At 40.9% G+C, this 18,635-nt stretch overlaps 1 protein-coding gene and 1 long non-coding RNA gene across 4 annotated transcripts in view; one reads left to right on the top strand and one right to left on the bottom strand.

Annotated features, from left to right (window-relative positions):
• Positions 1-17,250, top strand: part of NTF3 (neurotrophin 3) — a 47,786-nt gene extending 30,536 nt beyond the window's left edge. The window contains exon 2 of the mRNA XM_071418038.1: positions 16,125-17,250. Coding sequence (XP_071274139.1) covers positions 16,125-16,919 — 795 coding nt within the window. The 3' untranslated portion in view covers positions 16,920-17,250. The remainder of the gene's footprint in view (positions 1-16,124) is intronic.
• Positions 1-18,635, bottom strand: part of LOC139585345 (uncharacterized) — a 31,804-nt gene that overhangs the window by 988 nt on the left and 12,181 nt on the right. For all 3 annotated transcript variants that reach the window (XR_011677043.1, XR_011677044.1, XR_011677042.1), the window contains 3 exons: positions 18,058-18,198; positions 16,415-16,670; positions 16,182-16,290 (listed from right to left, as the gene is read on the bottom strand). This is a non-coding gene — a long non-coding RNA (uncharacterized lncRNA). The remainder of the gene's footprint in view (positions 1-16,181; positions 16,291-16,414; positions 16,671-18,057; positions 18,199-18,635) is intronic.

Here is an 18,635-nt window from a genome sequence, read left to right as displayed (position 1 = left end):
CTAATGGGATGACAGGACATGACAAAAAAAAAAAAGGGATTTCACCACCACCAGAGCCATGCCCTTTCTCAAGCATAAGCTGTACAACACAAGGACTTTGAAGCAGCACATCTGTATCCGTGGTGTACAGGCAAACCTCTGTCTGACAGAGATTTTGATTTAAAAAACAACATGAAAAACAGTAGTATAGATCTGGCCTGGGCCTATGTCATGTTTGCCAGGTTGAGTCCACCCAGAAACAACCAGAGGCACAATCAGGTACAGGTAGATGGAGCTGCCTTCCACAAGCAGAGACATTGAGAGAGTGAAGATCCATGCCACACTGAACTGTGTCTCCAAGTGCCATATCCACATGTATTTTGGACATTTCCAGGGATGGTGACTCTACTACTTCCCTGGGTAATCTGTTCCAATGCTTTACAACCCTTTTTGTGGAGAATTTTTTCCTAATATTGCAGCCCCTGACTGATTCTGCTTTACACCAGTGCCTCTGATACAGGCTCAGTTAAAATTTCATGGCTGAGCTGGTGCAACTTGTCAATGTGATCGTTTTTAAAATGGTTTGATTTTTCTTTCCCCACCAGGAGAACAAAGAGAAACTGAACTGAGAGCAAGCAGATTAATCCACTGAAAAGATATTGTGTCAGGGTTATGGTTTGGAATATTTGAAGAATGTGAATATTGATAGAACAGAATCAGAAAGAGAGGCGGCCCTTCTTTTGTCACTTGTGCTTAGTTTGCACACGTTTTACTTTATCAGCTGCAGTGGAGTTTTTCCCAGTCTAAACCAGTGTTAGAGAAAGAGGTGAGGCACAGGAACACCAAGAGTGAGAATTTTTGTATTAGTGAACTGAGCACTCTGGACCATGTTTAAGCATATACATTACATACACAGAAAAATGATGGGAAAGCATGAAGAAAAAAAACACTTGTGAAGATGCTAAATACAATTTATTCAAAGAAATAAGATCAAAAGAAGTGTTTGAGCAGGAAAAAAATTATGCTGTATGCAAAGTAAAAAAAAAAAAAAAAAAAACAACAAAAAACCAGCAAAAACAAATCCTCCTTGGCATTTACTCCAGAGAATACCAGAAAAACAAGATGATAATTAAGCTTCTGTGTTGCATTACTTTAAAAATTCACTTGAATGAAAGCAAGCAGTACAATAATGAACGAGACACAGAGCACTGTTCAATTAGAGGTTGAATTTAAGGGAGTTTATAAGAGCAACACTTAACAAAGAACAACTTGGTTGAGCTTATTGTTATGGAAAAGGGGGAAAAAAGTTGTGGTGTGTTAAATGGCATTTATAAAATTGGAGGGTCTGATCAAACTGATCCAGATTAGTCCTCCACAGCCATAAGACTTTAAAATTAGGTCAGGGGGATGAAAGGAGAGCTGAGTCTGAACTGTTTAGTACAAAGGCAATGTGACATATGGAACACGTTACAGCTCAAGAAGAGAGCATCAATGTTTTCAGGAAAGAAAATGACAGGGCACTCCATAAGGAAATTTACAACCATGGAAGCTTCAAAAGGAATACAATTCCTATTTATTTGAGTATTTGTTTAGGGGAGTCAAGCACTGCCTGTGCTCCAAAGTATAAGCATTATTTATTCTTCTTTCCACCTTCCTAACGATGGTGTTTGTGGGGTTTGGTTTGTTCCATTTTCATTGGGCTGCAATTTTGCCTTCCCAGAACACAAAGGACAAGGAGCTACTAACATTTTAAGGGCTATGTTCTTTAGGTTCAATAGTAATGGCTTAAAAACCTTCTTTTTCTGCATTTTCTGCTTTTACAAGGAGTTTAATAAGTGAAGACTTCAGTACAAAACAGTCCTTGAACAAGTTGTTCCTCAGCCTCCCTGCTAGGTATTTCAGATTCTGTCTCCTGAAGGAAAATACTGAACACTAATACAGAACTTCAATTTCAAATCTTGAACCTTACTGTAGCCTGAAAATTTCTCTTCAGTTAGAAACAAATTAAAGAAAATTGAGAGGTCATTCATTGTCTTTACACCATGTATAAAACTCTCATTTTCACTGACAAAAATTGAACGCTAGGAGGAAGGCAATGAAGCCACAATACATTTTTGTGGAGTGATACCTGCATTAAAGACATTTTTTCTGTTAGAATGTAGATGAACTAGTCTCCTTTCTTGCAGTAATGCTGGTTTTTTCTTCCACATAGCTCTAGACCAGCACAACCAGCTTCAGTCTAAGCTCAGTATTATTCCCAAATGTAAGGAAAAGGAAATAATTTGGTGAACTGCTGATCTTAGCTTCAACTTGGTGATAGAACACAGAAAAGAGGACAAGAAGATCATTTTGTTTTACCAGCTTGATGTTCGGGTATTTGTATATTCCATTTTTCAATATTGTTAGAGACCGGCCCCTGAAAGATCTTCCAAAAACAGTCACACTTTCTTCAGGTAAATCTGAAGCAGCACCACACAAGTCTGCAGAGTTATTTTAAGTCTAAAGAGTATTTTAAGTCTATGCAAGCAACTTTTAAGCAGAAGACACAGCATTGTTTCTTAAATTCCTCCAGTTTATTTGGAATCATGCTGATTGTGAGCATTAACACCTGACCCATTCCCTATTGGGTTTCCTCATAACAGCTTACCATTACTGACATTAGCTGAAGAGAAAACCAAGCCAGCTCAGACTTTATGCCAGATTATGACCTCAGTTTTATGCAACTCAGTCTGCCATCGCCTGTTTTCTGTGTGACCAAAAGCAGAGTTTGGCCTCAAGCTTTAGTTTTTAAGAGTTGCATATACACAACTGTCTCCAAGCATAATACCATTCAATAATTTAAAATGGGAATAAATATCCTTTTCAATTTTCCCTAATTTCTAGCAGTCTAAAAATACATGTCTTATCTTTAACTGGGTAACTCTAGCAAAGTATTTTGCTTGTAAACCTAACTTCTGCCCATGCCCTTGAGTTCCATGGTCCAGACAGTCTGAAACCCCCAGGCTCGACCTGCCAGGTTCTCTTCTGCTTTCTACTAATCTTATCTCAATCAAAGCCCTCCTGGAGGTTTGACATCCCAAACTGTGCCTTCATATAAATGCAGACAAGAAGGAGGCCTTCATGACACTGTCAAGGAAGAAATTTCTGAGGTTTGAGGTGCTCTCAGCCCAGAGATGTTGGTGTAGGGTGAGATGATGGGAGCACAGGACAGAAAAGAAGCTTGTGTGTGGTTTTGTCTTTTCCTAGGAGGGCACAGGAGATATCTCCTGAATATGTATAGGCTTCCCTTCACCTCCAGCCATAGGAAAAGCTGCTTTACATCAAAAAGGCCCATTACTCCTGCATGCAGCTCAGCAAAGCTCTTTGTGTTCTCACTGTCAAAAAGGCCTGAGAACTTTTTATCCCCTTTACATGCAGTTATCCCAAGACATTGACTGACCTCTCACCTTTTGTAAAAAGTTCTCCCATATGTTTGCCTCCCCAAAGTTCCTAAGGATGTGATTGCTTTGTTTTGTTTTTGCAGTGGGCTCCTTTCCATATTTTCTAGTAACAGACTGCGAGCAGGTTAGGAAGGTCCTTCAGAGGACTTACAGATTATGCTCCCCAGTTTTCTAGCATTAGTAATATCCTATCTCATTTGAACACAGGCCTTTACCTCAGAATTTGCACAGGATACTCTTGCTACTCATCACATGTTGCCAGAGCTGGTACCTCGTCAGGAATATAAAAAGGAGGGAGGATTGTCCCCCCCGCCTCCCTAGCTTTTCTCCCATGCCTGTTCAAACTCAGCTTGCTCAGAACAACTCCTCCTGCAGCCAGAGGAGCAGGGACTGCTCACCCAATACTCCCTGCTGAGAGGAAGTGGGTGGAGAGGGGATACTGAGATGACAGAAGTGCAGAGAGCCCAAGCTTCACCCCACTCCACTTCCTTGCTCACCAAAAGAGCTGGCTGGGAGCATGGGAGAGTAAACTGCTGCTCCATGGGGAAAAAAAAAAAAAAAAAAAAAAAAAAAAAAAAAAAAAAAAAAAAGGAAAAAAGGAAAAAAATGAGGATGAAGTAATTGACTTTTGTAGCAGAGCAAAGGGAATGCAAGCAGTGGTGGAGGGAAGATAGGGAGGAACTGTGACTGACTCACAATATATTCAGTTCCCCGCTCCTGGGGAGATGCAGCTGTGCATCTCCCCTCATTTAGGCTGTAAACTTACACCATCGTCCAAAGTAAGCATCCCTAATTCTCCTACTTCCTGAAGCACAACAGTGTTTGGCTCCTTTTTAATCAGGGATTTCTACTGTGCAAATTGAAGTCTAGGACCAGGCTTTTCCTATGTGCAGAATTAAAAATCCTTCCATTGATTGTTTTGTCAGTTCCTGGGGAAAACTACTGAACTGTTACAGCCGATTTACATTGGCCTGATCTTTTTTTAAAGCTCATTCCAAGTTATTCTTAATTCCTCAAGACACCTGAGATGTTGTGCATGAGCCAGCCACGGACACATTTGGCAATGCTTTCCACATCTTTTTCCTTCCCTCTGCTTGCTTCCCAGTTACTTCTGGTCTCACTCAAGTAAGGACTGTTTCCCTTTTCTACCACTTCAGTAGAAGAAATAATGGCATGGAATTACTTCTGATTTTGGCCAGCTTTGGTTAAGGCCAGCAGAGTGTGGGGAAGAAGCTGAAGGAAGAAGCTAATCCAGAGCGTAGAACTAACCTAGGCCAGCCCAGACCTCACGAGAGGAAGGTCTGAAGGCCCACTCTCCCATTTTCTTCCCATGTGAGCTTTGGCTTGCATAACTTAAGAAAAGTCATACAACCTACCTGGGTTTCACTATCCAAACTGTAAAACAGCCCTCTCTTACCTTCTGTTAGCAGGGGAGTTGGAACTAGATGATCCCTGAGTTCCCTTCCAAGCCCAAACCATTCCATGACTGTGATTCTGTGAATTTTGGGATGGTTAGATGGGAGTAGGATCCTTTTGTGAAATATATAAAATGTGCATTTGAAAAGAGGTGACCAGAAGTCTGCTAAAAAATTACTCTTTCCATTCCTGGTTCTCGTACCCTGAGAATTACTTCAATCCTACTCTTCTATAATCTTTTTCACAACCAGAATTTCTTCAGTAAGAGGGGATTTTCTAAAAAGCCATACTAGTTACTGACTGTGTAAGGAGAGGTATGACCAGCTGTGGTACATCTCATTTGCCTCCTTCACATGCCCAGTTTAAGACTTTGCTTTTCTGTCAAATATCTGGAGATCATATGCTGGGTGAGAGACAACATGTGTTAAAGTACTCCCAGCTCTAAAATTCCACTTTCAAGGATTTTTGGCAAGGGGGAGCAGGGAATGCATTGTGTATCAACAGCAAAATGGTATCTGGATTGAAAGATAAGAAAAACCTCCATGGCTTCCAAAAACCAAGGCCATTTTCAGATGAGTTTTGGACCTGGCAGAGGTGCAGAGCTTGCATTAGTACAGTGGGAGAACACAGAAATCATGCTTTGACTTTGAAAAGGCTTCTAGAGATCCTGATTTGCAAATTATTGGACATTTTGGATGGAAATTAGCAGAGCATTCAAACATGAGCTGAACATGTGAGCAGTCTGCACTGTAGCGAGCTGACTCACAAACTTAAAAATCAGATATTCTGCTAGACTAGGACCAGAATACTCTTGCCACCCTTGAACATTAATCCCCAAATATAGTCAAACTCATGGTAAAGTGTGAACTGAGAGTTGAAACTGGAACACTTCCACATCTCGAGGAGAATTGCATACAGGAAATTTTATCCACATGCACATTGATGAACTGGGGAACTCCCAAGCAAAGTTCCTTTTCAGGCAGATTTCTACCAGGAAAAAAATGCAGAGGAGCTGGATTTGCCAGAACAGCCCTTACCCTCAGGACAGGCCTATGTGTAAACTGTTATTTGCTATAAACTAATGCAATTAGCAGGATGACTTTTTTGCTCTGAAGGGGCAATGGCTTTTTGAAAGACTCAGATGCAATGGGAAAAAACACAAGCCTGTCATGGGTATACATTGTATTTTTGAGCTCTTCATAAGAGAGGCTCAAGAGCTTCACTCTGCACCTGGGAGCAGCTCTAAGAGAGCCCTCATGATTTTACCAAGAGAAGTTGTTGGTAGAGGCAATGTCTCCTATTAACAATCTTATTTAACTGGTCAGAACAAACAAGCTCTTTCTGTACAAAGCTCTTTTTAAAGTCTGACATCTTTTGCAAAGAAGCAAACTTCTAACCTTACCCGCCACCTAACACTTCTGTTTCACCAGAAATAGAAGACTCCTTTTTCTCTGAGAATGAATTTAAAAACTTCATTTTAAGCTGGCTGTGAGCGAGCTACTGCACCTGTGCAAAGGGCATGGAAAAGATGTTAATTATACACAGTAATACTAATTTCACACCACAGTTCTGATGGAAACAATTCAGTTGCATGCTGTATGTTAAAGTTCAAACATCAGCTGTATGTAATTACAGTGTCATTCCCTCCCTCTCTTATTGTACAAAAGCTTTGTCCAATTAATGCTGATTTCACTGAGTTCCTATGGTGGTTTTAAAATAATTGGATCAGGTCTGGGATCCTTTTCTTAAGAATGCTGCATCAGATACATTGCACCTGCAAGCCTAATGAGACTTTTTGTATCTGGGGGGTTGTGAACCTTTGAGGCATAGGGAGAGGCAATTCAGAGTGGCCATGGATGTATTTGCGTGTGGATTCAGGGAAACGTGGAGTCATGGCCTCTGGAAAAGCAAACACTGGTGCAGTTCTGCATGAAATGCAGCGGCTCTTCCCCGGCAAGGCTCAGTGCTTGGGACAAACTCCAGAGCACCAATGTTGTCTCTTCTAAACCATCTTAACACTGGAAGGGGCTGCCCAAGAGGTTTAGAGTCCCTCTTCCTGGAGGTGGGAATGACTAGATATGGCACTCGGTGCTCTGGGATGGGTGACTAAGTCGTTGACAGTCACAAGTTGAACTCGATGCTCTTAAAGGTCTTTTCCAACCTTAATGATTTTGTGATTCAGTGATTCTGTACCCTCAGTGCAAACATCTGTGTTCAAGGGTCACAGCAGAGCTCTCAGAAAAACAAATAAACGCCCTTTTAAAAAATGTTAATGACAGAAATATCTCAGGTTAACTTCAGGGTCTATTTTAATTCTACCCAAACAAAAGCTCACTTCATTTCTAACTAGCATTCCCTATATTCCCTGTATTTCTTTTTCCTTGTGGGTGCACATCCTGTCTGTACTCATAAATCAGGCTTAGGAATACAAGATTTTTCATAATGAGACGCTGCACTTTTGAATTTACATCCCTTGCTTTATTCTGTTTGTTTGTTGGATTTTGCTATTTTCCTTACTTCACAAAAGAAAAAGGAAATCAGATGATGTTAAAAATGACAGAACTTGTTTTCAGCTTCTGAAACAAAAAAAACCCAGAAACTCTTTTGCTTTCAATGTAAAATCTTGCAAAATAATGATATATTGAAAGGCAAAGCTGAAAACAGTTTTCCCTTCAAGTATCCTAATAGCAGAAAAACTAACAAATAGTGTTCTTTTAGTGCCAAGGTTTTTTGGTTTTTTGTTTTTTGTTTTTTTGTTTTTTTTTTTTTGGTTTTTTTTTTTGTTTGTTTGTTTTTGTTTTTTTTTTCCTAAAAAAATGAGTTGTCCTGAGGCAATGTAAATGGAAAAACATGTCAGACCATCCAGCATCACAGGGTCTCCAGGAGGCTGCTCTTTCTTAGCCTAACAGGAGAGGGACAAAATCCAGATAATCTGAGAGGTGCTTCCCTTTCTCCTCCTGCTACCAAGTTAAATAAAATCCACCTCTGGCATTTTTAAATATGACAATCAGGACAATCTGTTACAAGGCCAGGCTTAAAGCCCCCAGAATTGCGGGAGGTGACAGTTTCATCTGGAAGGCTGCTCTCAGCTTTAATTATGGACAATTTAAGCCCTCAAAGCATCTCTCTGATAAAAATAAGAGAAATTGCAAGTACTGCCTGATTTTAATACAAAACAATTAATCAGCCCTGGTTGAGCCAAAGTAGGTCCAGGTTGACTTGAAAAGTTAATGGATCTTCAAACTGTTTCAAGAAAAGACTTAAATGGAGTTTCAGTGCTGCAAGGAAACACGAAACCCAGGCCTCTTTGGTGTGGCTTTGGGTTTGTTACAAACATCTTGCATAGCTTGAAAACTGCTTTTGATGATGGGCCTAACTTCCCTTTCCTCAGCTTAATCCCAGTTTTCCTGATTGCACTCCTTTGCCCCACCCTAAAGCAAATGCTCCCTTTCCCCAATGCTTACACTTTCCAGATCTTTGCCTTGGGTTTTCTATCATGCCCTTTCTGCAAGCTCAAGGCAAATGCTTGCAACTTCAAGGCACTTTCCTCAAAGGTCAGTTCTACAACCCTTTCAGTCATTTTTGCTTCTCCTTCCTGATTTTCTTTTTGTATGACAATACCTTCCATCTTTCAAGCAGCTTTCCCAGTTTTACTGCTTTCCTACAAGAAGCAGCAATTCCTTTCCAGCTCGGCAATGAAATGCCCCAGTATTTTCATTTATTAAATACTGTGCTTTTCCAAAGTTTTAGATCATTCCTGGGTCTGATCAGGCATTGCTCCTTTCTAAGGTTTTTTTTTTTTGCTTCCATACATCACTGCTCAACATTAATATTTCCCCAGCACATGAGCTTTTAATTTCTACTTCAGGTTTCATTTTGCAATTTTCTGACAATGTTTTATTTCTCCATCTCCCCAGCAGAGATTGTATTCCTCTTCACTCACTGCTGTTTGCATCACCTCCAAATTCAGCTGTAAATTTAATTTGCTTGCTGCTTAGCTCTACTGCTATTAACAAACAGTAATGAAAAGATTAACTAACACACAGTTTATCAGCTTAAATCATCCATAATATTTTAATTCTGGAGTTTTCTATTCTTTTGTTTGCAAATTGCTTCTGAAGGAAAAAAAATGAAAGTGCAAAGATCTGGGCAAATCTTCTTTTTGTAGAATAAGCACAGGTCCAGGTCAAGTCAAGCTATTTATTCAGCTATGGACATGACTTTTAGATCTCTTTGTATTTTGGGCAGTTTTCAGAGTTACACAGTGAATAATATGAAGAAATACTTCCACTATTATTGAAATTATTTACCCCACTACAGCTTTATCTCTACGATGGTATTGTTTTTATTTCCCTGTAATTCATGCTTTTCTTTGGTAGATAAAACAACAACATTACAGGTGGCCTTTGAAACATTACCGGTGACCTTTCCAGATCCAGCCCGTGCAACACAAAAACCCCAGCCTCTCTGACCTCACAAATATCAGCTGATTTCTGTGTATTCCAGTTTCTGCTCTTTTAAAAAGGGAACAATGGCAGTACTCCTACATTGTCAGTAATAACCAAGAGAAACATTTAGGGATTGCTCCAATATCAGTGATGTGAGAATCACAGAATGGCCTAGGCTGGAAGAGACCTTAAAGGTCGCTTTGTCCCACTCCCTGCCAAGTGAAGGGACACCTTCCACTATCCCAGGTTGCTACAAGCCCCATCCAGCACGGCCTGCAACACTGCCAGGGATGGGGCAGCCACAGCTTCTCTGGGCAACCTGTGCCTGGGCCTCAGCACCCTCAGAGGGAACAGTTTCTTCCTGGTATCCAATCTAAACCTGCTGTCAGTATGTAGCCATTGCCCCTTGTCCTGTCACGCCAGGCCCTTGTCAAGAGTCTCTCTCCATCTTTCCCGTAAGTTCGCTTCCAGTACTGTAAGGCCACAATGAGGTCACCTCAAAACATTTTATTTTCCAGGCTGAACAATCCCAATTCTTCCCGCCTTTGCTCTCTCAGTAGGGGAAAATCAGCCAGCTCTTTGACAGAGAACCCAAAGGATGTCAGGATATATACCCTACAGTAATGAAATACCACAATCATTCCATAGACCTCCTTTCTTTGCAGATACAAAAAGTAACAAACAGACATTTAGACTTGACAAAACTCTTCCAACACACCAGGGAAATTGGGATCCCAGCCTTCAAACCCCTCATTCTGACCTCCTCAATACACAGATTAATCAGTCTGCTGCTTAATGCAAAATGATACCATGGCAGTGGGGCATAGACAGACAGGTGTAAACATGTAAATATGTCACAGAAGTGTCAGTGAGGGATGGAACTGGAATGGAAAAGGACCTTGTTGTGACTGAGAAAAGGCTGCCTACTCCTATATCTGATTATAGACCTGGGGATGTAGCTGGGATGGGTGATATCATACAGGACATTATTAATAGTGCAGTCTCCCAGTGGCATTGTGAGAGGATGCTGAGGGCTGCCAAATGCCTCCAGGGAGCTCTCACATGCCCTGGTGTAGGTGGCAGGGGAGGGAAGTGCAGGTCCAAAACCTGACAAGAATTAACTGTGCACAAGGTGTGAGAAGTAGCAGCTGTTCCAAAGAGTGAGGTAAGCACAGAGGAACTGCTCCTGACCTTTCTCTTGTAATCAGGCAGGTATGTGTCCAGCAGCCTCCTCTTGATTTCCAAAAAAATACAGATATTTCTGTGGAAGGATCAAATGTAGACACACACCAGCCATTGCAATCACCTGTCTGACTCTACAGAGCTCATCTGACAGTGCAGAACAGAGACTGCTCCTTGCAGCAGAGGTGTTATCACAGAACTGGCCCTCAGGAAGATGTCACCAGTTGGGAAAGCTTTCCCCAGTGACCAGTGTCATGGGTTGGCTCCAAATGCAGAGGAGTTTTATGTGCTTGGGTGAGCAGATGTCCTGCTATGCTTTGCTCAGCCAGTCATTTGAAAAAGGAATGTCAGTGACTCTGTGGGCTGAACTCCATTTCCATAAGAAATTAAATATACACCTTTCACTGGAGGTTACTGGGGCTCAGTGCTCAGATGTGTCTTCTCTTTTATAAATGGCCTTGAGTAAATTAATTAATACATCTCTGAGCTGCTGCAGAGATGAAGAAACCTTGGTGGGCTTCCCCTCAGATTTGTAGCTGCACTCCCCTGCCAGTGTGCTAGAGAAATGGATTCATTTCCAATCCCCTCACTCTAACTTCCAGTTTGGTTGCCCCCCAGGATGGGAGGGTTAACACTTTGGGCTGCCATCACTTGGTTTTGTCTCTGAATTCTTCAGCTTCTCAGAGGCCTGGCTCTTGTGAAAGCTTTAGTTTCAATCTGTCTCTGTTGAAATTTCCATATCCTCAGAAGCAAAAGCATTCAGGAGGGTGTCTGCAGGGACATTCAGCACTCTCCAGCAACCTACCTTCATAAATCCATCTTGTACAAACAGTTGATTACCATTCTGAAATGCAGTGCAAATTTTCAGACACAGTTATGTCACATTCCCACCTTCTTGAACATTCAGAATTCTTTTCTTGTTCTGTATCTTACCCATGTCCCTCAAAGCACAGAGGAAGAGGGTTGCATTTCTTCCCAACATAGTTATTAGGAAGAGGGAATCAACAGGGCAATCCATGACTTGGGAGGTTGTGGAAGCAGTGTTCAACAAACCAGTGACAATAATCATTCTTTCCTCTTTGGTAAAAGCTTGGAAAAGCTGTCAGGCACCACAAAGGATTATTAGTTGCTTGGTCTGAAGAGCTGAAGCTGCTCCTAAATTTTTAAGGAAGTGCCAAACACTTCAAGCTGGCTTACATAAATCATGTGGGGTATTACAATTCTGAATGTAAAACTCACCAGTCACTTTTCCTTCTATTCCACTTCCTCTTAGCAATGACTTACAAGTAAATACTTGGGCAGTCTCTCACAGTACTAGGATTTCATGCTTTCTGCAGAACTTTTTAAATGATGTCTCGCTCTTCCCCTGTGTGGAATGTTCAGAAACTGACCAGAATAAATCACCACAAACAAAACTGAACAAAATTTTTCACTACTACATAAAGTGGTGAGTCTGAAAAGAGCAGCACATGGTTTGCCAGAGTTTATTAGGGATTGAATTTATCAATGGAAGGAAGAGGTAAGTTTATTAACTTCTCCTTAAATGTAGACCTTGAGCCACCTAGCTCAGACAGAATGAATAGCCTGCTAAAACTGCAGTGATAGGCAGGAATACAAACAAAAAAAAATAGAGTAAAGCCACAGTTGGGAGACCAATCAGATTTGCAATGCACGAGCTTTTGTTTTCTGTGTTCTTTGCTTTTCCTCTCTGAGCCACAAATGTCAGCAGTCTCCAAGTCAAATTTGCTTAGTGCAAACCGGCCACAAACACAGCCAAAATGAACTTTTGTTAGGAATTTACATGTGAAAAATTCCAAGAAGAACCATGAAGAACAACAAAAGTATCTCACTAGCATCACCTAACCAAGGAAAATAATTTCACTTGGGCAAAATCTTTCCACTTGTAATGAACAATCTAACAATCTGAATTGAAAAACAAAACAAAACAAAACAAAACAAAAAAATCCCAATGAAAGAGCAGAAAAGGTCACATGAAGGATTTAATTCTTGGGAGATTTTTAGACCATTCTCCAAAAGGCCAGAGAAAGAGCTGCTTGTGCTGAAGTAGCTTCTGCTGAGGTTCACAGAATCCTAGGCCCTCCAGGAACCTGGAATTTGAGTCAGTATTCCCTCAGACAGGACACATATGCTGAAATCATGCCCCCAGTCTGAGTCCCCTCTATAGATAATTTACTCACTGGTCTGCACTGAGAAAGCATTTGTTCTGCTTTGTGATTTGCATTGTGGAATTTCTGGAGGCATGGCCAGAAACACCAGAATTATTTGCTTTGAAAATATGAAAAGATAGACATTTTAATGTTTTATATTTTCCTCTCCTTTTTACAGATTTAACAACACACATGCCAAATAAATCTCAAATTATCTGCAGTTCAGACAGGCACAACGTTCCATTTTGGGCAAAGAGCCATTCATCAAATGCAATACTCCCCAGACCTGCAAACAAATATACTTTTAATGTGTCTTATAACCACATTACAGACAAGGCCATAAACCAGCTGGAGTTTTCCAATAACACTCATTTCTCCTATCTAAAAGAGTGCTGTAGACATACTCTGAGGTGCTGGACTTCATCGACAGCCTGACAATTTTTAGTCATGGACTGGAACTTCTGAACAGCACTTATGAACCTGCTAGGTTGGAGAAACTCCCTGAAAACTGTAATCTCACCAATCCTTGTGGTTTTGTCAAAGTTTTGCACCCAGAAAAATATAAATATTTGTTCTAAAACCTTTTTACTTTTGCAGCAAATAATCTGCAAAATAAATCAAACTACAAGTTGAATTTCAAAGTTAGCATCTTTCCCACCAAATCCATAATACGTTTCACATGAAGTTCAGGAAAACACTTTTCAACATTTTTCCCATTAATGAGGTTCCTCCACGGAGAAGAAAACCAGCTCATTTTAGCTTCTCTGGCTCTCAGGTCCCCAGCCCTTCCTTTCTGTGTGCAGCATGACATTGAGGAGAGCCTGCAGGAACTCCAGCCTTATTTTTCCCCCCTCATCACACTCCAACTTGTGTGTTTTACTAGTGCCACTTAATTTTGAGACTGAGCAGAGCAGGGATTGCATGCAGCTGCATGTTGGCATGAATAATGCTTCTGGCTTTTGGGCTGAGCCATATCAGAACTTTGCTCACCATGCTGTGGGCTTGTGTGTCATCCCATGTGTGGATTCTGGGTGCTGCAAGAAATCTGCTCAATGACATCTGTTTAATAATATTTTTACTGTTTTTAAAAGAAAATCCTATGCTGAGGGAAGGCAAAATTGCACAGCAGCTGCACAGACAAAAAGGTCTGGGCTCTGAGATCCATCTACATTAAGTTAGTATTTATTCAGGTATGACAGTAATTGTATGGTAACTGAACATCTTTGATTTTTTCCCCCCTCAAAAGCAAAACGTTACTGCAGGCTAACAGTCTAGATTTAGGTGAAGTCACACTGTGACAAACTGAGAATGGAGAAAACACATTTCTTGTCCATAAAAGGACAGCTCACACATCCACAGAGGGTAGCTCTGATATTGCTGCTGTTCCAAACTGCAAAGTGGGGACTCAATCTTGCAAAAAGGAGTTTTGTTTAGAGTGGATAGAAGGTTCTTCAGCTAAAGATTTTTGTTCTTCTTTTTTTCCTTTGCCTTCTGAAACAGAAAATGGCTCACCCTCTTAAGCAGAAAATGGTGATTTTTTTTTTTTTTAAGTGGAAAATTTTCTGTTCAGGAGGGAGGGGAATCCTTCCCCTTATCTCAGCACTGGTGAGGCACATCTGGAGTGCTGTGTTCAGTTCTGGGCTCCTTAGTACAGGAGCAAATCCATGAAAATTATTAAGGATTAGGACAACTGTACCAAGAGGAGAGGCTGACAGAGCTGGGGCTGTTCATGCTGCAGAAGAGAAGTTCCAGGGGGATTTTACTGAAGTGCAGAAATACCTCACAGGAGGGATTAATAAAGATGGAGCCAGGCTCTACTCAGGCATGTCCATGATAGGACAGAAGGCAATGGGAAAAAACTGAAATATAGGAAACACTGCTGACACATGAAATGTATTTTTTGTTAAGTTTAAGGGTGGTGAAACACTGGAATGGCTTGTCTAGAGGTTGTGGAGTCTCCATCCATAGAGATATTCCAGACCTGAGTAGGCAGAGCTCTCTGCAAGCTGCCCTAGCTGATACTCCTGTGAGCAGTGAGATTGGCCTACATGATGTCCTGAGGATCCTCCCAACTCCATCTGTCCCACGGTCTGTGACTCATGCCTTCATCCCAGAATGCCAGAGGTCTCTGACACGTGGTGGATGTGTTTGCAGAGAAGGAAAATCAAATTCAAGGCTTTCCTGAGTAATTTGAAGGAGTATTACAGTCAGGGTTTATCACAGACTATGAGGGTGCTCTAAGAGGAGTTTTGTATTTTCTCCTTCAATCCACTACTTGTGCAGCAAATTTATAAACAGGTATGATCTTTAGTGAATGGTTCACATCCATGACTTAGGATTTTACATTGAAAATTGATTTAATTTAAATATTAATGATGATACCAAATATAGAGGTGTCCAAATATACAAGGAAAAAAAAAAATCTGTCCTCCCTGGACAGTTGCTCCTGGCTCTCAGCTACACAAACAAGACGACAGAAAGGCTTAAAAAAGAAGTGACAAATGAGCTTCTAGAATATGGACAGAAGGTAGAATTAGAAGGAGACCACAGGAAGCCATATAGAGCAGCACATGGCAAAGTACCAAGAAGCAGCACACTTTTAGAAATGGTTTTCAAAATACTGAATCATTGAACAAGATTTTTGGGTTTTCGGAGATGGTGGGGAGAGGGATGTCCTCAATCTGTCCTTGAATATTTCTAATTGATGTCAGTTTTGTTTCACCTTATATAAATGCAACTTCTTTAAAAACCACCAAAAAAAGATCCCCAGTCCTGAAAACAAAATAGGAGTTGGGTCACTGGGTCCTTCTGAATTCCCCACTTGTATTATAGAGGCCTAATAACCACTTTCTGATTTGACTGCATCATTTTCCTTCAGGAACCCTTTCCCTTACTAGAGAAAGAAAGAAAACAAAAGCACTATTGAAACACAGGATTTATTTCCTTCTTATGGTAACATTAAACAGAAGCCACTTGATAAATATGAATTAGATGGGTCTGAGAGATCTCAGCAAACAAAACCTGACAACAGTTAGCAAAGTCAGAACTTTTTCATTTTACATAGTGAGACAGTTTTCTACTGTGCATGATCCTGCAAGTTTGAAACTAAACTTCTCTGTGGAATAACCTCTGTGGAAGTAACTTGGCCTCTCTCTGCTGCCAAGCCCAGGCCATGCTATCCCAAGAACTACCTACCTCTGCAGAGAAAGGGCTTAACTGATATATATGCCACTATGCATGGAAAGGGGAAAAGCACGGCCTAAAATATAGATGAAATATTGAAAAAAAAATTCAGGAGAGAGTTCGCATTCATTATAAATTATAACAAATAGAATCTTCAAAGAAACACACAGCCTGTTTCCATACCTCTATATATGTCTCATATCTTAGTAACGTAGATGTAACTAAAAAAATACCAATTTTCATGTTTACAGCCTCTAGCAAACCTCCCTCTTGGACTGTTTTAACATTGACTCTCTGTTTCTTTGCAGATCTTACAGGTGAACAAGGTGATGTCCATCTTGTTTTATGTGATATTTCTCACTTACCTTCGTGGCATCCAGTCTTCCAACATGGATCAAAGGAGTTTGCCAGAAGATTCGATAAATTCTCTTATTATTAAACTCATTCAGGCAGACATTTTAAAAAACAAGCTTTCTAAGCAGATGGTAGACATTAAGGAAAACTATCAAAACACAGTGCAGAAAACAGACACTCAGCAAGACATAGACAGAGAGGAAAATGTGAAATCAGACTTCCAGCCAGTTTTCTCAGTGGATACAGATCTCTTGAGGCAGCAGAGACGCTACAATTCTCCCCGAGTCCTTCTGAGTGACAACACGCCGCTGGAGCCGCCGCCCCTGTACCTCATGGAGGATTACATCGGGAATTCCGTGGTGGTGAACAGAACCTCCCGGCGGAAGAGGTATGCAGAGCACAGGGGCCACCGGGGGGAATACTCCGTTTGTGACAGTGAAAGCTTGTGGGTCACGGACAAATCCTCCGCCATCGACATCAGGGGACACCAGGTGACTGTTCTGGGAGAAATTAAAACGGGCAACTCTCCAGTTAAACAATACTTTTATGAAACGAGGTGTAAAGAGGCCAAGCCTGTAAAAAATGGCTGCCGTGGCATTGATGACAAGCACTGGAACTCGCAATGCAAGACATCCCAAACTTATGTCAGAGCACTGACTTCAGAAAACAACAAACTGGTGGGCTGGAGGTGGATACGGATAGACACCTCCTGTGTGTGTGCCTTGTCCAGGAAAATAGGAAGAACATAGCTCTGCATCTCTTTGCTATATAAATTATTACTTTAAATTATATGATACGCATGTAGCATATAAATGTTTATATTGTTTTATATATATTATAAGTTGACCTTATTTATTAAACTTCAGCAAATCTACAGTATATAAGCTTTCTCTCTCAATAAACAAGAGCAAAGGGTGTGTGCCTCTACTGTGGCCAACTCCGGGGTTTTTTAGACTATGTTTGTGACACTGCTTGGCGGCAGCATACCTTAACCTTACTGTAAAATCTGTAAAATCAGTATTTTTCATTCAGTATTGTCAAACCAGTGACTGTCATTTAGTAAACTTGTTAAAAATCGGATCAATGCCAAGACTTGTGTACATATTTATATTCCCTGCTCTATACATTCATATTTAATTGGATCTGCAGTGTTGACTCCTCACCACCAAAAAAAAAATGGACCAAAATACACGTTGCAGCCTGCAGATGATGTCAAATTTTCAGGCATCAGGTAGCCCTAAAATAAAGTTTCTGTGTGTTAGGCCAGTTTTGACAGTGAAATGACCATTTTCCCTCTGATAGCAATTGAGAATGGCTGCTAATAATCCAGGAACATCCATTTGTGTTTAGGAAGCACATTTGTTTTGCAACTGTTTCTAATGCATCATTGAAAAAATATGAAAAAAATCTGAAATATTTGTTGCCAAAACTTGCTGAAGTCAAGAACTGATCTAAATGGATCATTAATATAATACATAAAAGATGGTTTGTTGTGATCAGCCTCTTCCTCCTCACATGAATCAATTATCTTCTGCTTGCATTGTTGGATCATTCCTCTCTGAGTTTTTAAATTAGAAACAAAGCTGGGAGTGTCTTAACCTTAAAAGAGTCATTGGCTTGCACATTGTAGTAAAGAAAGATGCAATATCCTGGCATGGATATCAAAGCCACAAGCCCGTACGAAGGTTTCCTTCTCCTCAGCGATCCATTCTCCATCTTTCACGGGGGGAAAAAATGTGTTGAACTGCTTGAGAAACCTGGTACCTTTCACAGGAATGTGAAATGGATGGTGGCTAAAATCCATGAAGTCTATAGTTATACTGAAGCTCCCCAATTAAACATATGAGTTGTTGCTTAGGAGAAACAAATGTGCTAGCGTGTATTTACCTCAGAGTCTTCTGTGGATTGTCATGTAGCTCCACTGATGACAGGACTAATGACACTACTTGAAGAGATGTCCCATTACACGTTAGCTGTGCAATGCCCTGGTTGGGATCCCACTCCCAGGAAGCAAATGAGAGTTCATGTCTAGGAACAGAATTCAGATTGAGCCGCATGTTATCCATGTCCAGATAGATCTAACCCACAGCTAGGGCTGGGAAATACCAGCTATTCAGAAAGTTTTACCCTCATTTATTTTCTGAGGGGTTTACAGCTATAGCCTCTGCTGCCGTAGCGTGTTCAGCATCACAAATGGAAATGAGATCAGAGCCCTCAAACATGAGGCTGCAGGATGCCTTTGCTCATGCAGCTTTCACCCCTCGAAACCAGCTTCAAACATGCAACAGGCCATGAAAGGCAGCAAACTGTGGGGTATCCCCTAATCCCTTACAGAGAGCGCTGCACACCATAAAACCATCAGGGAGCTGGACAGGTTGCCTTGAGGCCAAGCAATGGAACAGTCCTGTCCTGGAAAGCCAGGTTAGAGCACGTGGGTATTTTCTTCAGGGGAGGCCAGAAGCAAA

This window comes from Agelaius tricolor, unplaced genomic scaffold (genome assembly GCF_023055355.1).
Source record: "Agelaius tricolor isolate 1412-34295 unplaced genomic scaffold, bAgeTri1.0.p SCAF_74, whole genome shotgun sequence".
Taxonomy (NCBI): domain Eukaryota; kingdom Metazoa; phylum Chordata; class Aves; order Passeriformes; family Icteridae; genus Agelaius; species Agelaius tricolor.
The sequence above is the reverse complement of the archived record's forward strand: the minus strand, read 5'-3'. Positions and strand labels throughout refer to the sequence as shown.